General features: G+C 38.5%; 1 protein-coding gene across 2 annotated transcripts in view; it reads right to left on the minus strand.

The window, feature by feature from the left end:
• Window positions 1–4423: 4423 nt before the first annotated feature.
• MORC4 (MORC family CW-type zinc finger 4) overlaps window positions 4424–23799 on the minus strand; it is a 50083-nt gene continuing 30707 nt past the window's right edge. Inside the window, exons 10-17 of one of the 2 annotated variants that reach the window (XM_064482896.1) lie at window positions 23314–23412; window positions 20209–20337; window positions 18382–18450; window positions 17924–17975; window positions 16373–16548; window positions 6229–6922; window positions 5678–5923; window positions 4424–5327 (exon numbers count right to left, since the gene is read on the minus strand). In XM_064482896.1, the coding sequence (XP_064338966.1) occupies window positions 5247–5327; window positions 5678–5923; window positions 6229–6922; window positions 16373–16548; window positions 17924–17975; window positions 18382–18450; window positions 20209–20337; window positions 23314–23412 (1546 nt within the window). In that variant the 3' untranslated portion in view covers window positions 4424–5246. Of the gene's footprint in view, window positions 5328–5639; window positions 5924–6228; window positions 6923–16372; window positions 16549–17923; window positions 17976–18381; window positions 18451–20208; window positions 20338–23313; window positions 23413–23799 lie in introns of both variants that reach the window. The other variant, XM_031446099.2, reaches the window with a different exon arrangement.

Below are 23799 nucleotides of genomic sequence, written 5' to 3' on the forward strand. Positions count from 1 at the left end.
CTGAGGATGCAATGCTGTATGGAACGTGCAATATTATCTAGAAGTGTGTTTGGGATCTCTGGTGATTCACGTAAAAACTTTGGGTTTAGGTGTAGAGGCAAGTAATGAAACACATTTCTTCTGCAGATTTTATTTTCCATTAGAAAATGAATGCTATTTATGTCTCACTTAATAAATAAAGCTTTAACATACCCAAGAGTAAGTCAGTTCTTTCCAGTTTTGTAGTTTATTATCTAACCACATTTCTGACTTTTGATTCATAAAGTATGGTTCATGAATTTCCTCTCTGCTTAAGGTAAGTTATGAGTTAGGGATGTACTTGTCACCAAGCACAAGTTAGTTGTCTGAGGAGATTACACTTGATTTAGCATGAGCTCACCCCTAGCTTTCCTAAGCATACCCCTTGCTTCAGTCCTAACACAGTACTACAGAAAGAGGTTTTACTTCATAGTACAGAACTCTGAAACGTGTTCTATCTGGAGATTACCCTTAGGAACTGAGAGCCTCCCAATTAAGTCTCTACATTGTTACCCTAGATTATTTGCAATCGCTGGTCTTGGGCAAGCAAATCTTCTTGTCCCCTGCAGCCACAAAGTCTCTGACCTAGTCCTCTTCTAGCTTCCCATTTGTTCATCCAACAAGCATGTACATACAGTTGCCCTTTTGCTACTGTGTGGGACTGGTTCCAGGACCTCATTGGATACCAAAATCCAAGGCTGCTCTAGTCCCTTAACAAAATGATGTACGATTTGTATACAACCTATACACATCCTCCCCTACACTTTAAATCATCTCTAGCTACTTATAATACCTGATAAAATGTAAATGTTATGTAAATAGTTGTAAACACAATGTAAATGATATGTAAATAGTGCCCACAGGTAGCAATTTCAAGTTTTGCTTTTTTGTAAATTTCTGGATTTAAAAAAATATATATTTAAAATCTGTGGTTAGTTGAATTAGTGGATGCAGAGCTCAAGAATTTGGCGGTGGGCTAACCCTACTCACTTCCTAATACGTGTGGGGAACTTAAGAGGTATACCTCAGATATATTGCAGGTTTGGTTCCAGACCACTGCAATAAAGTGAACATCTCAATAAAGCAGGTCACACGAATTTTTTTGTTTCCGAGGGCATATAAAAGTTATGTTTACACTATATTGTAGTCTGTTAAGTGTGCACTAGCATTATGTCTAACAAAACAATGCACATGCATACCTTAATTAAAAACACAATTAAAATACTTTATTGCTAAAAAATGCTAACCATCATCTGAGCCTTCAGTGAGTAACATAAAAGATCATTGATCACAGATCATCATAACAAATATAATGATAGTGAAAAAGATTGAAATATCACAAGAATTACCAAAATGTTGACAGAGAGATGACGTGAGCAAATGCTGCTGGAAAAATGGCACCAATTAGACTTGCTCCACACAAGGTTGGCACAAAAACAAAAACAAAAATAAAAATGCAGTACCTGTGAAGCGCAATAAAACAAGGTATGACTGTATTTTCTTGAGGCATGTTCTGTCTATTCTTTGAAAGAGGATAGCTCCTCTTTCTTCTCTGGAAATAAACTATCACTGCTCTTGGAAAAAGTGAGCAGAAGATTTCTCAGAGAGAAATGGCTGCCAGGGAAGGCCTGTCTGAGAAAGCTGACACTTAGACAAAGACCTGAAGGACGAGCAATAGCCCGCTATACCAAGACTGGAGATGTGAGCATTCCAAGTGAGGAAACAGCACGGATAAAGGCTCTACATTAAGTAAGAGCCTGAAATATTTCAGTGGGAAGACCACAGTGAGCAAGGGGAAAAGTGAGGTATGATGAAGAGTTGCAAGAGATAGAGCAGAAGAAGCAGGCAGGGGTCTTGTAGGACTTTGTAAGGAGTATAGATTTTATTCCAAGTGCAATAAGTCACTGCAGGAGTTTAAGCAGGGAGTCATGTGATCTTTTTTTTTTTTTTAATCACTCTGGTTGTAGTAAGACAATTGTGGGAACAAGAGTGGAAGCAAGGAACCATTTAGGACTTGCAATTATTTGTGGGAGGTGATGATAGTTTGTATTAAGATAGATGTGGTAAAAATGAGTAGAGTCAAGCTATACTTCGAAGACAGAATTGACAGACTTTCTGGCAGGCTGGATGTGTGGGGCTAGAGGAGAGGAGGATCTAGGATGACTTCCAGGTTTACAGCTTAAGCAACTGGGTGGGTGGAGGTGCCATTTTCTGAAATGAGGAAAGTTGGAGGAAGGAACAGTCCCACAGTGTGTATGTATCACTGTTTAATATGATTTATTTGAAATGCCTGTGAGACATGGAAGTGTAAGTGTCAAGTAGGTGGTTGAATATTTGAATGTGGAGCTAATAGGGAACACAGAACAAGGAAATTTGTGATAAGAGCCTTATAAGTGACAAAAAACTTGTATGTTCAAAGAAAACGTCATGTTTGGCTAGGTTAATCAGAGGGGTTTCCAAGAAAAAAGGTGGTATTTGAGCCAAAGGAAAGATGATGAAGGAAGACATTCCAGGCAAAGAGAATGAAGTGGCAAAGGTGGAAAAGGAGAAAATCTCAAGACAGGTTCAGAAACTGAAAAGTAGTTCAGTTTGGATGGAACATGCTTTGTGTTTGGAATGCTGGAAGAGTCTGGAGTGCGTGGTTGAAGCCAGATGGGAAGTTGTATTGCACTCAGTGGGCAACTGGGAACACTGGCAAGTCTTTGAGCAGAGGCCTAATCTGGTGAGGTCCTTAAAAGCAATTCAGTGACAGTGAGTAGAGTGGGCTGAACGAGTGAGAATAGGAGACAAGGGAAGCCAGTTAAGAATCTGTTTTAATTAGGGAGGCATGAGGTTGTAAGGACCTAAATGTTGACTGTGGAAACTGAAAGTTAAAGGGCAAATGGGAGAGACACTTGAAAAGAGGATTATGATTATGTTCCCCTAACAGGATAGCCAGGAGGCGCCCACTTTCTTCTTCTCAATGTCTTTTGCCTCCACACTATATCATAAGCTCTAGTAGGGCTGGGTGACTCTCTCCGATCTCTCCTCTGTGGCATTTAACTTTGGGTAAAGGGACCGCATGCTGGTATGGTTTCACTGTAAACAGGGAACAGAGGGGTAGCTCTGGTATTGTAGTGAATGGACGCAACAGGTAACTGTGGCTGGAAGAAGCAGTTTGGGGTTGAGACCACAGAGAGTAAGTACTGGTAAGGATGAATTAATTTTTTACACCTTTCTCATTTTAAAGCTCAATTGCCTGTACTCCTTCCTACTCTGCCCCTACACTGACCACACACACACACACACACACATACACACTCCCCTCTCTCTCAGGCTGAATCTTCAAGGCTCTGAATTTTTCCCTATACCATCCTCCCTTCCAATATTGTCCATGTCAGTGCAAAGTCCTGCCCTTTCACGGCCCCCATCTGAAGAACAAGTATCCCTGAGACAATGGCTGAATGTGCTCCCACCCATCCTTCAATAAATTTATATTTAGACAACCGAGGTCTTCCATATCATGGTCTAAATGCTGGATGTGAGAATCAATCACGTGTCAGGGAAGAGCTGCAGTGATGTGAGAAAAGGGGGCCAGGGACAGCTTTAAGCACTCATGCTAGTGGTAAATCATGGCTCTGGCCTCCCCCTATTCCTTGCAATCCCACTGGGAAAATCGACGATGGGCTTCCTTTCAATATAGTTAAAACACGTTTGGGAGAGTCTTCTGAAGTAACTACGCAGAGGAGAAACAGAATGAATACCCAAAACATTCCTCCAGACGAGCTAACTCTTTTCTGATTGCTTGATCCCACCTCCCTTTTACAGATTCTCCATTACTTCCTATTTTTCACTGTTGGTATATTTTATGTGTTTGTTATTCAGTATCTTTTGAAGAGTACCTTGAACTGTTTGGAGAGTATACACTATGTAAATACATAGTAATAAATAAATATAATAAAGAAATGAATAAACAAAATGTCTACTTTTACAAGAAGGTTTTACCACTTTTGATATGAGAGCCACCTCTCACTCAGCACCAGCCTGAAGAGTAGGTAAGTGTACTCTGAGGGACAACAAACAGATCTCGCTGCTGTAAAATACCTCCCTCACAACCTGAAGTCCCACAGTTTGCTGATACACATTTTAAAAATTTAAGCTTTGAAGATTTCCTTTTCAAGAATTCCTTATTAAAATGCAAATACCACAGAGGGGGGTAGGTAAATGGGTCATGATTTAACCTTAGTTCCCTTTACATTAACCCATCACTCCTACCAAACACATTTTTTACATTCCAGCCTTTTCTGTGCTTTTGTTCATGCTATGCTTCCAGAAGTGATGCTAAATATGACATAAATTACAAATTAAAATTTACCTTATGTTTTCACACAGTCTCTCATGTGATATCTAAATCCAAGCCTACTCATTCTTTTTAAAAACGATTTATTTTTTCCAATGTAAGAAGAATAACAGGTTTATTATAGAAAATTTGAAAAAAGCAGGAAGATAGGGAGAAGAAAAACTATCAACCACAGTCCTACCACGTAAAGAACAACAGTCGTTAACAGTGTTGTCATGCCGCTCTTTAAACCAACCTTAGTTTAGGTCCCATTTCTGATGTGATGCCTTCCTCCCCCAGAACTTCTCTATCATGTTTGTGCCACTTGCTTGTACAAGTCAATTAACTTGGTGTGTATCTTGTGTTTCCAACTAGATTGTGAGATCCTTGAAGGCTGAAACCATGAGTTATGCTTCTTAACTTATCCCCAAACAGTTGGTACATTGGACCCAATATTTGCTGACTGATTTAACCTAAATGAATACAAATCATTTCAGAAACAATATGAAATAGGCCAAGTATCTGAGTCATGAAAGTTAAAGCTTTCCAGTCACCTGGTTTGGTGACTATTACTCTTCTGTTCCTGGGATTCTTAAAAGCCTATTTAACAAGACTCTTTCTCCACACCAAGACTGAATGAGAAGCAGACTGATTAAGAGCCAGGATTTACTCAAAGATTCTCGATGTAAGGCATAAAGGTGAGAGAGAAAGAAAGAGAGAGAGAGAGGGAGGGAGGGAAGACGGGAGAGAGAGAGAAAAAGAGAGAGAGGTGTGGGAGGGAGGAAGGAAAGGAGAGGGAAGAGAAGGGTAGAAAAGGGGATATAAAGTATCTGGTGCTCAATCCAGTATGTGATTTGCCTCCAGCACCGTATACAGGATCCCATCCACTTGTTCTGAGTCAAACCCGATCTCACGAAGCTCCAAGTGAGGGAGGACAGAAGTAAGGAGATAGCTGACGTGGGTACGCAGCCGCGTAAGCTTTGCCAAAGCCCTGTATGATGGAGTGAGGGACAGGAGAAGAGATGACATGAAGTCGTTAGCCAACAGAACAAAATGAAGCTCCTTCAACATGGGCCTACATCTCTCAACAATTACATTTCCATTAGCTAGAAAGAAAGAAGGAAGCACAATGCCACCAAGCACAGGGAGACTGGCTGCAGCTCTCTAAGAAGTGATTCCTCAATCCTTGGTGGCCTAGGATTTAATTAAGGCTTCTTCCCTTATCTGCGACCAGTAACGAGGGGTCCTAAGGGATGCTTCCCATTAGCACTCTCAGGCTGATAACTAAACCCTAGTAATTAACCTTTCTAGGTCATCTCCCTCTGGGGTCCGGTAGGAGACCTGAGCCTTCTGCAGCACTTCCAGGTGTGTCTCCGTCTCTTTCAGTTTCTCTTTTAGTTCCTGCTTTTCCTCTTTGGTTCTTTCCAGCTCAGCTTTCAGAATCTGGAATTCAGCTTGGCGATAGCCCATGTGTTTCTTGCTCCAATACAAGCCTTCCGTCTCCTGGGCGCTATAAGTCACCAATTCATGTTGGACTTTCTTGAATTCAGAATGCCAGTGATTCCTCTCCTGTTCCAGCTCCTCCACCTGCAGTCCAAGAAACAGAAATTCAATGACCCCACATACTACTGAAAGCTAAAGAGAGTGCCCCCAAATTTCACGACTATTCACCCTGGAATTCCTCTACAGATATTCTTCTCCCTATGGGCCTTTTCATCCCAAAATATGGGAAGGAAGAACACTAGGGTTCACTTAGTCTGAGACATACCACAGAATCACTCAATGGCTTATTTTGTTTAAGGCCTCAGAACATGAGTTCATCGGAATTCCAACTCTCTAGTCCCTCAGTTACAATGACCTTGTATTCCTGGTGGTAAGGTGTTGCCCCTAACCTTTTGCTGGAACATATTCCTTTCTGCCAAAACACGTTCCAACTTTTCTGTGGTTCTCTTCAGTTCTTCTAGCTCTCTTTGGTTCTTCATCTTTGGTGTATTACGACCTCCGCTCTCCTCGTAGCCTCTTCCTTTCTCCACAACGGCTGCAGCAGGGGTGGCAGCAGAGGCCACGGAAGAATAAGGCACCGGGTTCCAGGATTCAACTGCTTTTCTCCTCTCAGCAAGCTCCTCTCTGTTAAAAGGGATCAGCTGAATGGGAGCTCCTGAATCTCTAACACCTTTTGCAACACCGACAACAGCTACAAAAGGTCCCTTGTTTACTTCTTCCTTGTTTATGTGTGTGCTGCCCCTGTTAGATTCTTCTGCTACCAATCTTGGCATCTGATCTTCTAATTCTTCAGAGACAAGGGCGCCCTGCTGTTGGTCTTGGGCCCCTGAATACAGAACTGAAACCTCCCTACTCTGACCGGTGTTCTTGATTGCTTCGGGGTATTCCGGCGAAAGGTACGGTGGTGTGCTTCTCTCAGAACTGGATTTCTCGTGGCTGTTCTCCCCTTCTGGGTAGGCAACTGCTGCCTCTACCCTCCTGTAAGGGCCAGGCATGGAATAATCCAGAGGAGGTGTTGTCATATCATTCTGGAGCCTTCTTCGTTTCTCCACAGGTTCCTCACCTAGGATCCATTTGTACTTACTGCAAGAAGAGGAAATTCAATTTTAAGCTGTCACAATACAAGCAAAGTATCTTCCTTATCCTATGGAACCCCGTCCTCAAATTTCCCATGTTAAAACTGACTCTAGCTGTTATTCACAGGGCATTTCAGGTTAGGACTACATCTTTACTCTCAAACCACAACCCGTTCACTCATGCAATTTGCTGACATAGCAACAGGCCTTAACGGAGAGATGAAATCAAAAGGCGTGAAGACACGGTATCTGGATAAAACAGGACCAGGCTGACCTTGCTAAGATTTCTGAAAATAGGATGGAAACTAGACTGACTTAAAAGTTTCCAAAAGACAAGTAGAGGGAGGAAAAACAAACAAACAAAAAAACCACATGCAAAATCCCCTAACACAAGAATGGAAAAAAAGGTCATAAAAAGCCTATTGGAATATGTAGAGGAGACTGAGCCAGCTCGTTAACTTTAAAGTGTCACAAAAACCTTCCAGGATCAAAGACTTAACGCACATTTTTATATTCCAACGGAACACTACACAATGCCTTTGCCAGCCAACTGGATTGGGGCTACTGCCCATTATCCACTTGTAAAAGTTAATTAAAACACAAGGCTCTAGTCAGAAACAAAGAAACTGAATTGGCCAATTCAAGTCATTTCTCATTTTTCACAAAAGAATTCCCCTCTATTGGGGCAAACAGGCACTCCCTCAGTTCTTCAGGAAAGGCCAGGATAGTGACCTCAAATCACCTTCCATTTCTGGCTGCTATATACACTAACGGTTGAAGGAACACACACACACACACACACACACACACACAAAACAACAAAAAAAAACGATGCCAGTGAAATCCATAGGCAATTATATATATCATGCAGCAGGATGGGACCCCCATTTTTATCCTTATAACTATTCTGCTCTCTCTCCAGAAAACCAGGAAATTTCAAGGTAAAAATTAACTTTCAAATTTTCAATGAGAAAGAACCAGGCATGTTATTGGCCACCATATCTCAAGGATGCCCACATTTCTCTGCAATTTCTGAGAGTATCTGTTAAGACATCATAAACCTTAGCTTCTTATAATGCCTTAATGTTCTCCAAAACTAGTGTTCACCCTGAAATAAAATTGGTCTGCTATCTTAATAGATCTTGTAGTGTCAGCCTTAGGGGGAAAGCAAAAGGACTTAGGGGCTATGTAAGAACAAATGTATCCATCTTTAAACATGCATAAGGGCCACTGTAGATGGTCCATTTAGCTGTAGAACTGAGGCAAATAGTAAAACAGTTTGCTGGTATGAAGGAATAGTATATGCTACTAAATAGAAACAACAAAGTTTTATGAAAAGCCATTAAGGTCACATTATCTGCCTTCTCTTCAATTTCCCACCGCTAAGGGAAGAATTAAGGTCCTTAATTCTCTTCTCTCCATACATTTTTTTTCCTTTGGTAATGTCATACAACCTTTTGGCTCGAACTTCTGGGAAGTAACCCCCAAGTCATTCCCCCAGCCCTGATCTCCAGCACTGAATTTCCAACTGCCTATCACATATTTCTTTCTGGAGGTCCCACTGGCATCTCACTCAGTATGTATAAAACTGAGCTTTCACTTTTACCTTCAAATATGCTCCTTCTCCTATGTTTCCTATTTGTGTTCGATACCACCAAACTCTCAGTAATTTTATATAGTTTTACCATTATCAATACTCAAAAGTTCAAGCTCTCATGACTTCTCCTGGACTATTGCAATGGCTACCTCCAGTATCCCCTTGTCACACCTCCAGCTCACCCACTGCCAAGTTAATCTTCCTATGGCATTGCTCTGATTATGTCACCTCCCTACTTGAAATCTTTAGGTATTGTTCCCCACAACATAAAAGCTTTAATGTCTTAGCTTGGTATTTGAGCTTTTCCATTCCAAAACATAGGAAACAGTTGTTGAACACTTACTCTGTGCCAGACAGTGTGAAAAGTCTTAATGTGTATGGTCTGACCCAAATCTCCCAGTTAAACCTGAGGTAGGTGGTATTCTTAACTTCACTTTTAAAAGGATGCTCAGGCCTAGAGAAGTTAAATAACTAGTGAAAATCATGTAGCTAGTAAGTGGCAGAGCTGGGATATAATTTGGCCCTAGCTTTTTCTCTCACTATTTCCCTTCAAAAACACCAGCCAAACAGAATACCCCATGATTTCCCATGCTGCTTCTTTTGATTGGAATGCACTTCTCCTCAACACTGCATGTCTAAGTCCAGTTCAAATGCAACCTCTGAATTCCTATAGCAATTTAGTAATCTCTATATAACATATATTACTTTCTACTGTGTGTGTGTATTGTAGGTTCGCCACTTAAGTATAAGCTCCTTGACAGAAGGGAGCTTAACTGTGCTACTTGGGGATGAGGGAACAAAATTTTGTACATAAGAGGTGATCAGAAATGAATTATTATGTTTTTGTTTGTTTTGGTTTTTTTTTTGCAGCCCACAATAAGTTTATTGTGTCTTCAAGACACTACAGTGTAGAGTCCTCTCCCAGAGAAGGGTCTTTCAGAGACAAGGAACCATTATCCAGACGAGTTGCTCATTTGTTATTTTCATAGGCAGCTGGATTCTTCCTTTTGGATCTCTCAAACTCTTAGAACTATTATGTCAATGAAAGGCAATGAGTGGATTTTACTTATTGGTTCTATAAATACTTCTGGTTCTTCCCTTTAGGAATCAATTTATTCCAGATCTGTATTCATTTAGTAAAGATTAATTTAGGGTTTACATATTAGTAATTCTTTTCCAGCTACATAATCTCTTCTCATTTTCTTTTTCCTTTTTGTCATATTCCTCCATTGGCTGTCTGCAGAGAAGCCAGCTGATATTTTGACAGGGATTCATTTATTATTTTGGAGTGTATTATTTAATTTCCACATATTTGTGAATTTCCCAAATTTCCTTCTGTTGTTGATTTCTAATTTAACTCCACTGTGGTTGAAGAACATCCTTTGTATGAGGTCAATCCTTTTAAATTTCTTAAGGCTTGTTTTATGGCATAATATATGACCTGCCCTGGAAAATATTCCATGTGCACTTGAGAAGAAAATGTGTTATGCTGTTTGGGGGCAAAATGCTCTACATATCTGTCAGGTCCAGTTGGTTTATAGAATTCTTCAACTCTTCTATTTCGTTGTTGATCTTGTACCCATTATTGAAAGTGGTAAAGTGAAGTCTCCGACTATTATTATTAAATTGTCTATTTCTCCCTTCAATTCTGTCTGCTTTTGGTTCATTCATTTTGGGGCCTCTGTTGTTAGGTCCATATATGGGTATAATTTTTATATTTTCCTGATGGACTTTATCAATATGAAATATTCCTCTTTATATCTAGTAACATTTTCTGTTTAAAGTCAATTTTGCCTGATATTTGTATAGCCACGGTAGCTCTCTTATGGTTGCTGCTTGTATGGTATGTCTTTCTTCAACTTTTTATTTTCAACCATTTTTATCTCTGAATCTAAAGCATATAGGTAGTATAGTTGGATTTAAAAAATCCAACCTGATAATGTCCAACTGGAGATGAACTGTTTAATCTAGTCATATTTAATATTATTACTGATATGAAAAAATTGATGTCCACTATTTAGCTTTCTTTTTTCTGTATGTGTCATGCCTTCTTTGTTCCTTTCTTCCTCTACTGTTCCTCTTTCCATGTTATGTGGGTATTTTCTGGTTCAACATTTACAAATCTAACAAAACATTACTACAATCATTACTTATGTAATGTTATATCTTTTGAGGAAGTGGAAGAAGAAAGTAGAGCAAGTACATATTTATATTTATAGAGTTTGCTAAATCAATCTTCTTATTTTTCCATTTTTTTATTTTCTTCATTTCTTACTATGGGTCTGAGTTACCATCTAGTTTTATTTCCTTACTCCAGTACAGCTTTGTTTCCACTCACCTCCTCTGTGCTGTTATTGGCAAACATTTTACATCTGCAGATAAGCCCAACAATAAAATTATATACATATATACGAAAATATATACAAATATATACATATTGTTTATGCAATTATTCTTTAAGTCAGTTAAGCATAGAAAGAAGAAATATGCCACTGTATTAGCTTTTATAATTAATTACATTTATCATTGCCAGTACTCTGTTTTTTCATGTGAATTTGAATTACTATCTGGTATCACTTGCTTTCAGGCTAAAGAACTCTCTTCAGTATTTCTTGCATGGCAGTTTTGCTAGAAAAAAATTCCATCAACTTTTGTTTATAAAGGAATGTATCTATTTAACCTTCATTTTCTAAAGATAGTTTTACTGGATTTATGATCCCTGGTTGAAGTCTTTCTTTCAGTACTATGAATATGTCATCCCACTGCCTCCTGGTATCCAATGTTTCTGATAAGAAGCCAGTTGTTAATTTTATTGAGGTTCTCTTTTACATGATGAATATTTTTTTCTCTTCCTGCTTTCAAGATATTCTCTTTACTTTTGGTTTTCAATATTTTCACAATATTTTCACTGTATGGCTACAAATCTCTTTGTATTGTTTCTATTTTGAGTTACTTGAGCTTCTTGGATGTGTAGATTAATGTTTTTCATCAAATTTGGAAACTTTTCAGCCGTTATTTCTTTGAATATCATTTCTACTGGTTTTCCTCCTCCTCTCTTCTCCTTCTTATACTCCTATTTTACGTATGCTGGGCGCACTTAATGGTGTCCCACATTTCTCTGAGGCTTTTTCCATTTTTCTTCATTCTTTTTCCTCTCTGTTCTTCAGATGGCATAATCTGTAACTGATATAACTTCAAGTTTGCTGATTCTTTCTTCTGCCAGCCTTAATGTGCTGTGCAGTCCTTTTAGTGAAATGGTTATATTAGTTATTGCATATTTTACCTCAAGAATTTCCATTTGGTTCCTTTTAAAAATAATTTCTGTCCCTTTATTAATATCTTACATTTGATGAAACATGTTCTTTGAACATATTTATAATGGCTGCTTTGAAGTCTTTGCTAAATCTAACGCTTGAGTCTTTTTAGGAGCAGTTTCTATTACCTGCTTCTTTTTTCCCCTATGTACAGATCACACTTTCCTGTTTCTTTGCAAGTCTCATAATTTTTTGTTGGTAATTGATATTTTAGATAATATAGTACAGCAATTCTGGACACTGATCCTACCTCCCTGAGTGGTTGTTCCTGTTGTTTGCTGTTTTTTTTTTTTTTAGTAGTGACTTGGCTAAACTGATTCCTTGAAATTTATTTCCTCTGTAGTATGCAACCTCTGATGTTCCTGCCCAAATTTCTTCTTGGTTTTTAATCTTTTATCTGGCAACCTAGGAGTTTCCTTGGGTTAGCATAGGTCAAAAGTCATGATTAAGACCCCTTATCCAGTTAGATTTTTACCTTTTGCCACTGAATGTATATGTGGCTTGAAGGCTGCTATCACAGGTCAAGGAGTTTATGTTTCTGCCTCACATTCAGCCAGGTAGTAGTAACTTGGATTTTTCCTCTTCGGTTACCTCTAAGAGGGCACAGCCTTATGCACGTACAGTCTTCCAGACTACCATGGATATGTACAATTTTATTTTTAAGCCTGGCTTCCTAGGAATGGCTCCTGGGTCAGAGTAGTTTATTGTTCAGCCAGTGGTTAATCAGAGGTTGTGCTTAAGTCCTTAGTGCCAGTGAGGCTCCTGACCTTTGTTGTTTGATCTGTGTGAGGCTTGGGGACTGCTTTAAAGTCCACCTTATCTCCTGAGTGGTACAGTCTTGTGCTTACGCACAACCTTCCTGCACAGTGTTGACTATGATCCCAAGAGAGCTCTTCTTAGCTGTTCTTTTGATTAGTTCTCTCTGTTAACAAATTTCTGATTACTCAGTCATTTTGCCTGTTGTAACTTGTATCATGGAGCTATGAGTGCCTTCTTAATTGTTCTCCACTAAGATTTTCATTGTTTTTGATAATACTCTTAGGAATGGAATTCTCCATGATCTGTTCCACACAAAGTCAGTTCCTTCAGGTAGAATTGGGAGTTCTTCAACTGTAAGGCCTCCTTCTCTCCCTAAGCAGAACCTTTATGCCACTGTGTAAGAGCTAGGGGCAAGGACTGTGGCCCACTCTCCAAGAGTGAAACCTTTTCTTTACAAATGGACGCTGGGATGGTTTTTGGCTTGTTCCTTCTGGCATGAGCCTCTGCCCTATAAGTAAGCTGGGGTTGGTGCAGTAGGGGTTCAGGATTGTCAGCAAGCTGTCCCCAGGTGAGTGCTTCCAACCTCTGAGTGGGGACTGGGAGGGGGAAGAGAAAGCTGAGTGGAAGAAGAAAGACCTGGTCCTCTTGAGTTTGCCTGAACAGAACTTCTGCAAAACAGACCTAGGGAATATGAGAAATATCAGAGGCCTGCCCCTTCCAGGGGCAGGTGAAACCATAGCTCTAGTTTAAGAGCTGGGGAAGAGGGAGCCCCCAACTTCTTGATCACATCCACTTGGTTAGAGCTCCTTGAATAGTTTTCATAAAACATAGTTTGGAGGGGGATAAGAGCAGACTAAATGCCATAGACTCTTGCTGTTCTTTCTGAGACTTAACAGATTTTCTTGAATGAATGTTTCTCTATTAGCTGTATGCTCCTAGGACAATTTCCAGGAAGTAGGGATGATTGTTTTATTTAATAATTTTTCTCCAGTTAAATGGTTATATGTTGGTGAAAGAGTTCATCACACTCCTCATTTTGCCATTCTGGAAGTCCCTCTCAAAGATCATATTTTAAAATGTTAATACTGGCCCCCGAATCAATCTTATTCACTTACAAAATTGTTTTTTCTATTTCTAACTTGTATTTGTTGTTTCAATATTCCTTTAAATATATTAGGATGTCTTTTCCCCTCTCCTTCCACTACTAAAATGTAATTTGGATTTTTTGTTATCCTTTTAAAACATTAAATAATTAGTCTTTGACATAATAGCTTGCTCAAAAGTTCTCTAAACAGCTAAATAAATTATAGCCACTAATTCTCACCTTTGTCCATATGCTCATGGCTACTTTAGACCTTAACTTATATCACTCATATGAAACCTAGCATGTATTAGGGATGCTTACATATATAACTTTGAGTACCATAAGCTCCTTCATCTTTGATTCCTTAGAGCACTGCTTTCATACAGTAAGCACTCAAATATATGTAGAATGAATGAACAGGAAGGACTATTTCCTTTAACAGAAATAAGCTATCTTCCCCTAAAAGGTTATGCTTGCTTAAATACTGGCTGAATCTACTCTTTATTGCAGGTCTTCACCTCCCATTGCTACATTCACAAAGCTGTTTCCAATGATGCATCCGGAGCCCCTTCTAGGTCTTATAAGCTACCACACTAGAAAATTTTAAAACACTCTTGGTTAGTGTAGGCTTTATTTTATCTAGAGTTAGAGAGTTGTACTACATGACCCAAAGACCCTTATCAGCTTCAGGTTTTGATAACAAAGGAGATCTTTGTAACTCTTGACTAAACCTATGATTCCCTTTAACACTCTTTTATCAGAAAACCTTATGTATTTTACTCAACTCTTGAATACCTTACTTTTCCTCTATAAAAAGGCAGCTTATTTCCAATTAATCTGAATCCCCCTACACATGTAGCTCAAAGTGACATCACCATCATTTACTGACCTCACATAAGACATTAGCAGCACCAATTATCACATATCTCTTGAAAGAATATTATTCTCAAATTAAAGTTACACATAAACAGTCAAAGTACTTTACCTGTCTTCTAGAGCCAAAACTCGGCTCTGGATATAGCAGTTCCATAAAGACTTATACAGAAATCCTAATAAAGACTGATGAAGTATGCCACCCAATGGATGTACTGCCATACTACACTCATAAAATACACACATAACATAGGTTAGCATTTGTAATCTCCTTCAAGTTACCAAAATCCACTAGATAGTAACAGCAGAAACACTGAAGGGAAAGGAAAAGTGGTCACAGCAGGGAAAGGACAGCCTTCAAGAGCAATGACACCTTGATATTCCAGTGACAACTTTGATATACAACCAACTCAAGGAGATCAAGGTAGAGAGGTAACAATGTGCTTAAAAAAATACAGCACTTTACTGTACACCCCTCCCAACCTACAATGGGAGCTGGAAAACTATGTATGGAAACAGAAGAATTAAACTCAAATCCCTGAGACCAACTAGGCTGTAATTCTTACCCCCTTGCTGTATAGTTCTATTTTAGAAATTGTTCCTTCAATATGACTCAGATTCAACCACTAGTTACTAAGTACCTACTATCTTCCAAGGCACTGTTTTAGATGCTTTCATACAGATTCTTGTTTCATCTCTTCAGAGTTTTATTAGTTTTTCTCCTAATAGCTTACTTCCCCTTGAGACTTTTTGTTCATTCTCAGGGGGTCATGGGGTTCTTTTAATATCTACAGGGCTTAATTGTGGAAGAGTCATCGAACAGGGCACTTGCACACATGAAGAGATGTTTGTCTAGGTGAGAAGCTGAAAACACTCACCTAAGAAGCAAGGAAGAGGGAAAAGAATCAGTAACATTAAGAGGGGCAGGGACAGGAGTCATTTTTATCCTATCATATATCCATTGCTTTTCTCCTGCAGTATGTTGAGAAGATATCCAAACTGAAAAGGGTTAATATAAAGTTCACAACCCACTATATAATAGTCACATTATTGAGGACTGTAGAAGTTTCTACTATTAGAGAGCAACTCTGTACCTTCCCTATGGCTTGGCCCTGCCAGAAGCGAGAAGCACAGTAGAGAGGAGAAAGCAAGTCATAATCAACAGTTCTGAGTTCCAGTCTCATGGCAGCAGCGGGGCATACATTTTAGTGCTTCAAATATTCCTGATATTTAAGAAAATTCTTGTTGTAAATACTAACAAAATAATATGGACGAGGTGCTGAAAGATGGAAAATAAATCCCAAGACTAAACTTATACTCAAAATTTACTCTAGGAAACTAGAAGGCTTATCTAATGGCACAAACTTCTAATACTCATTTTTATATGTGGCCAACGTGTGCTAGGCCTATGGGGCCCCACAGGATTTTACTATTCCTAAACTTAATGAAAGAAACAATGCTTATCTATGTAATATTACCTTACATTTGTATACTACATTACAGTATGCAAAGAGTTTTCATGTCCATTATTTCACTTACACAATTCCCAACATAATGTGAATACATAATCCATAAAAGAACATTCATCAGATGATTACCTCAAAAAAGTAAAAAAAAAAAAGATAGAGAGATAGGTAGACAGACTTGACATAGCAGTTATAATGTTGAAAAATTGGGGGTATATGCAACACACAATTCTATCAACTCAAAAATGTTTTTCCTCTGAATTCCATGCCAGGCCTTAGGAAAAACACGATAACCATACCAATGTATTTTACAGAAAAAAAACAAACCTTGAGGCTCACTGAAGAGAGACTGTTTTTTACCCACCTGGAAAATGGAAAAACACTGGAATCCAGAGGCTTAAGTTGAAGAGAAGGTGTTCTGCTTTCTTCTCCAACAGATGAAAGCCGGCCTGGGCTATCAATTCCCTCATATCCAGTTGTCTTATTATTCAAGTCATCCATATCTTGAATAGAAGGGATCTTCAGTGGATTAGTGAATACCTAGTAAAGAAAGAAACAATTCATTAAAATCCCAATTTCAAACTAAATACCAAAGGATGAGTCAATCCTCTGATGCTAGGAAAGAACACTTGGCCAAATAAAAAGAAACTGTTTCCTACACAAAACAAACAGTGCGCAGTAATGAACACTAGAACACTGACCCCAGGCATGTTCAGTTATAACCTTATCAGCTGGACACCAACAGACCTCCCCAAATCACTTATTGGCTCCTAGAGTCATCCCACCCACAACACAAACCCAGGTCCCCTAATCAGTGTCTAATTCTCTACTGTGACCCAGTTTAAGGCTGAGTTTTCACTCCTCTGAGATCTGTGATGAGGGCAGGGATGGAGGGAATAAGCACTGCAGCAAGAGTCTGTGCTGGTCTTGGAGAAATGCATGCGAGACTAACATGTATTCACATTGCACACACACAGAGACATGCATCTGGGATCTTGTGGGAGAGCCAGCTTATGAAGATAGTATGAATGATGAAGGTGAAGGAGTATAAAGGGGAGGTAAACTGACTGAGGACAGGGCAGTCCCAGGAAATCTCCCAATCTCTAGATTAGACTATTGAGCCAAGACATTAGGGTATGAAACCTGTTTATGAATACACCTGGGTCTTGGTAGGGTGTCAGAAGAATTAGTATTTTTTTGCCTCTATCCTCACCAGTCTGACCTACCCTGACTGAGTGGGTGGAAAGTGAATCTAACATGCTACTAGCAGATATCTCTGGGAAAGAGGGTCAAGAGGAAAATCATGCAGAAAGGCAAGGTTGGGAGGGGAAGATATATGGGTGCTATGGTGGCTGTCAGGAAAGGAGTGTCCCTGAAAGGACGGCCAACCTTATTGCACCCTTCAGCGTCCGGAGCTGGGCAACCATGTCCGAGAGACAGTGCTCCTGAAAATTCAAAACAGCAGAGTCTTTATAAAGCCAGCCAGCCTGAAAGCAGGGATAGGGAAGGGGCACAAAGAACCACCCCTTCTTCCCAAGGAAGGAGGAAGGAATCACCCCTGAATCCTGGAAGAAAGGAGACTGAGGAAAACCAGACACTCAACAGGAGCAGCCTGTATGAGGATGGAACATAACCCTGAATATTCTGTGACAACAAATATGACATTCACACTGTCCAGAATCAGTACTGAATCTAAATATGGGCAATAAATGATTTGGCTCATCTATTTTTGGTGATCTGAACATCAGTAGCAGCAGATCAAAGCAAAATCAAAACATCCAGTGAAAAAAAAGACCACTAGAACAAATGGTTCATTATTTCTATGCAGCTTTCAAGAGTGCTGCTTCCTTCAACCTATGTCTTCTGTTGGGGAAAATTTTATGTGAGAAAAGGATGAGGGTGGGCTGTCTCTCACCTGGTGGCTGTCATTTTCCATTGGCAACTTCTTCTTCTCAACAGTTTGATCTCTATAGGAGAAGATAAAAGTGCTATTTAGTTCACTCATGAAATTTCTCAGTCTGAAATGGATTACCATTGTAGATTTAGGCTGAAATGTTCCTTCTAAACTAGAAATAGTGTGAGCCTCTTTTTGTAACTAAGGGTTCCTTCCTGAACTCTATGATTAAAGAGAGCTTTCAAATGTCCTATCAAAAGAGGAGCGGGGGAAGGAGAGAGGCTAAGTCAACCACTAGTTGAGACATTCAGGAGATGATTACAAAGAATAAAGAATTAGAAGAACAGAGAGATCAATAGGGAAATCATTAAAAACAAAACAAAGAAAGTCATCTCTCGTCTCAAAATTCCCCTGTCCTATTAGGAAGGCTCAGGCTGCACTACTGCATGATACAGAACACCACCTCAGGTATACTCAACTGTTTCTTAGCTTTGTTCAAGTACAGGTCTTCATCAATGAGTTCTTGTTCCTCTGGAACAGAGCATCTCCTGTAGTACAGAGAAGAAATCATCTTTTGGAAACAAAACGTGTCCTTCATTTTTACCCCTTACTTTCCTCCCAACTATGACAAGGCAGGTTAACAACCTTCCAACGTTATAGAGTTCAGACTGTACCCGTATTACAAAACCTGTGTGCAGGTTAACATGTAGCAGTTCTTATTTCGAGGTATATCATATCACTATTTTTGGTGCATGTATCACCTTTCTCCCAAGTCATTCAAAGTACCTGATAGGTACAAAATTCATATTATGGTGGACAGCATAAAACATAATCTCTATATTTACACAGTGAGGTTCAAGCACAAGAGACTTGCTTGAGGTTCCACACAAAGGAATATTGCTGAAACTAGAACCTAGGCCTTTTGCCTCTCGTCTACTAGGAAAGTAACTCCCAAAGTGCAGTCTAGAAGCAGAAGAATCCCTAAACTATGTGATGATGCCTGAACAAGAAAATCAGAGGCTATGACAGCAGCAAGAAGAGACTAGGAGCTTCCATTATAAAAAAGAACAGAACAAAGATTAGCTAAGAGGAGAAAGAGAGGATTCTATAAATGAAAAGACATTTGCTATATGTAGTATTTAGCTTATTCTGAAGAAGAGAATTTTGGGAGTAAAAGCTGAAAGGAGTACTAGAACATGTATTCAGAAAATTCCTAGGAACAAATAAACAAAAATTAGTAATAAGTGGAAACCCTATGTTATACCCATTTTATAAGGGGACAAAGTGCCCTGAGAGGTTATGTCTTCTGGACTAAGTATAAACTGATAGGATCTACAGGATTCAAAAACTGAGACTTCTAAGCACTCTGTCCCATGTTTTAATCACACAATCCCAGTTACTCTCCCTGGAGAGGTACTGAAGCACATCTGGAGACTATGGGGGAATGCTTGCTCATTACAGACCTGGACTTCATTTACTTAATTTTCTCCCTTTTAAACTTTTATTTTTTCTAAAAAGCATATTCTGGGTTAGTACCTTTTCTCTGTCAGGATTTACTCTGCAGAAAAAAAATTAAGAAAGTCACAGCTGAATTGAAGCAAACTGAGTTATTACTATGAACCTATGAGACTGACTTAGATCAAAAATATCTGTTAAATTGAAATGAATGCTTATGGCTATGCCAGGCACTATCTAGATGTTAGCTGCTTCAAGGAATATATTAGAAAGACAAACATACATTGAATGTACAATAGGTACTATAACAGATTCAGGTATAGGAAGCATATGAAGAAAAGCATCGACTCAACCTGAAAAGTAAATCCCTTGTTCTCGAATAGTTTACAATCGCTTGAAGAGCCCAAGTTCATACACATGAAAAACATCCGAAAAATTCAAATAGTATGTGAACAAATGTCAAGAATTAAATACCACAGGAAGCCAGAGTAAAATCACTGTAAACTACTGTCAACAGAGAAGTATTACACAAAATAAGCTTTCCAGACAGATACAATTTGGATGCAGATGGAATGCAGAAAGCCACTGTAAGCAAGTGGGATGACAACATCAAGTCATGGAGGAGGGAATATGTGTGGCACGTGCAGGGAAGAGTGAAGCCACAGGCCTGCTAAAGCAGAGGGTTTGTGTTAAGATACAATGAATAATAAGGCTGGATAGGTAGAGTGGGACCAGTTAGCACAGGGGCTTGAATGCCAGGCTGAAGACTGTGGATTTGAGATGAAGAACGTTTTAGAATATAGAGACAAATCAGGTGTTATCTCTGGCATAATAGTGAGTCTTAACCTTACCTGTACTTTGGATGGGAATTATAGTAACAAAACCATCTTGCAGGTAATGTAGATGGATCAACCTTGCCAGGAAGCTTTCTCCATTTAAGACATTCATCACATTGTACCCATGTCTGATCAGGAATCTTCCTGAGTGAAGGAAAACAGAAGTATGACTGTATATTCTAGCTCTGTGCTCTGTCTTATATTAGGGAGGCATACCCTAAAAGCAAAAAAAACATGATTTTATATATGAAATGTGTTAGAAATATTATAGTTAGATGTCTAAAAAAATATATATATATATCTTGATCTTCACAGATAAAATAATGATAGAACTAGACCAGATATGGATATGAAAAATAGTAGCAAGTCTTAACGTGGTGAGCTACCATGTTATAGAAGTCAGTAGTATTTATCCCAGAATCTCTCTTTTTTTCCTTTTCTTTTTTTAATTAAAAAATTTTTTTGCAGGGGGAGTTAATTGGGTTTATTTATTTAGTTAATTTTAAGTGGAGGTACTGGGGATTGAACCTAGGACCTTGCCCATGCTAAGCATGTGCTCTACCTCTGAGCTATGCCCTCCCATCTATCCCAGCATCTCTTGTTCTAAGCAAACAAAAGGATAATTTTAACTTGAAAATTCATTAATCAGCAAAAAAATTTATATATATTATAGTATTACTAAAAAGTAAAACCCATAGTATCATTTTATTTGCTTCTATACAATCCCATGATAGATTTGAAATGCATTTCTGAGAGTTATTGAAGCATCGTCATCAAAATGTCTACCCCATTTCCCTGCAGTCTCCCTAGTCCTCTTTTTTTACCTTTCAAAATTTCTTTGTTTATACTTAAATCAAAATTTTATTAGTTTGATATTCCCAAAGTTAATCCGAAAAAGTAACAAATTTGATTACATTTCATAACTAGAAATGGTGGCTCCAGTCCAACAACTGGGTTAAATTATTAAGATAAAATTCTTCAAGAGTTCTACTTTTAAAACACATACCCATTTCCATCTCCCCCAGGAAGTGTAACCCAATGACCTACACTTTAAAGTGAATGTGTTTCTCTGTTAGAGGAGGTGGTCCATATATAGCAGAAGTAGTCAGCATCTAATATGTGAAAGGCAGACCAGAGTGGGAAGGGGAAAGGCTGGAGAAAAGCACAGAAAGAGAGTAGAGAGGCACCTAGAACCAAGTTGTAAACCCTGTAATTTAGCCTAGGACAGTTTTCTGTATGTTACATTTATACTGCTCTTATACTAGACATTTTAATAAAGTAGTGTGATTCTTTTATGTCTTAGTTCAATATTTTTCTTATCTTTTTAAATAGTCCTTTTTTCCTACTTATAAAAGCAATATCAGTGTATATAGAAAAACTAGAAAACATATAAAGATATAAAAAAGAAAATAAAAGATGCTCATAAGTCTACCACTCAAATACAATGTCCCCTTCTTGTTCAAGACTCTGTTTTAACAAAGAGAATTCATACACATTTTTGGACACACAGCTTCCTATCTCCTAGCTGCAGGATGCTCCAGGCTTGCAACCTCTAAGCTCTAAGCTCAGGCCTGACCTCTGGTGTCTATATATTTCCATACAGCGACTGTTTTACTTAGAGCCAGAGAAAGCAGTTTCAGCAGTAATGGAAAGAGAGAAGAAAGGTCCTATTAGCTTTGGTTTTACATGCACATGCACAGAAGAGTCTCTTGCAGAAGCACGCCAATATTACTCTGTCAGGGACAAGCATTAGAGACAGCAACTCCCTGCCTCAGGTTACATGCAGGCCATAGTAGATCCTTTCATCCAGGCAGACAGGAGAGGCTTTTAGCTCGTGCTTGTAATAAATAGGTAGTTGCAGGGGCTATGACATATCCTTCTCATTGCATCCTTCCAGAAGGGTGTTGTGATTAAGAACTTGGGTTTGGGAGCTGGGCTGCCTATAATTTTGGACCTTGGATCTACCAGTTTCTACTTGTCTAGTCTTGAACAAGTTATTTAAGCGCTCAGTGTGTCAGTGTCTACATTTGCAAAGAAGTAATAATATCATCTGTCTAGTTCACAAAGTTGTTGTGATGATTAAATAAATGTAAAAACATGGAAAGAACTTAGACAAGTACCTGACATATAAGTAAGTACTTAATAAATAATCATTATTACAATTCTATCTCCAGAAAGGCTATATAGCATACATACACACACTCTAGGAATATATGAACATCTGTTTTATTGCATTAGTCACTGCTTACTTAAAAGGCAAAAAAGGCATCTCATCTTAATCTGCATTTCTTTGAAAATCATGGAGGTTGGGCATGAGCAAGGATCTTTAGAATAAGACAGTGATATTCATATGGCAGTGAATCATGTTGCATTTGGAACAAAATTTTATATCACACATTTGTCTGATGATTTCCATCTAAAAAAACAGGTGCTTATCCCAAAATGAACTTTTAACACTCTAGTCTTTGTCTTGATGGTGTAATTGACTGTATACGTGTTATTACCCACTCTATCCTCTGTGTTATGCTCCTTTCTTGGCTTACTGAGGCATTTCATCCTGATCCACCATTCTGTGTATAATTCCCTGTCTTAGATTCAATAAATTCTACATTTTTCTGATGTTTTGGGTTCTCTATTTCTATTATCAAATTTCTTGGTATGGTTCCAACAATGTTCACTAGGAATAAAGGGAAGGGAAGTTTGCTAAGATTTCTGAATGCCTACTATATACCAGGTACTGTGCTAAAAAGGTTATGTCACCTTATTGAATATACTCAGAGAGGTGAAAGGACTTACTTACTCAAGCTCACCCAACTATTAAGAAGCAGATCCAGATTTTCAAACCAGGAGTAGCTGATTTAAATACCTATCATCTTCCACTATATCACACTGCCTATAGGATAAACTGACAGTACTAAACTCTTCATATTTATGATCCAAACAACATAAGTGTTATACCAGAATGAAGAGGTCTAGAGAGAATGATGAAGTTAGTCCCTGTGATTTCCTGTTTTTAGTTGATTAAACTTCCTTATGCAAAAACACCACCTTACCCTATTCCTTCCATTTGCTCTATAGAAATTACCCTTAATATTTTTATATTCTAAAGTTACTACTCACGGTATTGGCCTGACTATGGCTGAGGTCTCAAAATTCTCTTGGGAGGTCTTTTCCTTCCAATAAGCATTGAGCTTCTGGGCAAGGGCATTTATTGTCAACCTGACAGAAAAATAAATAAATAAATAAATGTACTTAAGCATATCAATGTTGAGAATTTGTTGAATAATTCTGCAATCTTTAAGATGCTACCATTTAACAGAAACCAGCAATTTAGAATATTCACCATAGGTTTGAACATCTAAACTTTCAGAAACTAGGATGGGAATCCAATGCCTTTGCAAGTTACATGTCAAAATGACAAAGTCATAATATTGAATAGTCACTTTGGTTGAAAAGATAAGATGATTACAAGTCTTAAAAAATACTGTGTTCTCCAAATTTTCAGGGCTTTTAGAATCGTGGTGAGGGGAGCTGATATTAGAGACAATGACAGAAGACTAAATAGTAGATATGTTATTGGGGGGTTATTGTCAGATAACTACAGAT

Source organism: Camelus dromedarius, chromosome X (assembly GCF_036321535.1).
Source record: "Camelus dromedarius isolate mCamDro1 chromosome X, mCamDro1.pat, whole genome shotgun sequence".
In the NCBI taxonomy this organism is placed as follows: Eukaryota; Metazoa; Chordata; class Mammalia; order Artiodactyla; family Camelidae; genus Camelus; species Camelus dromedarius.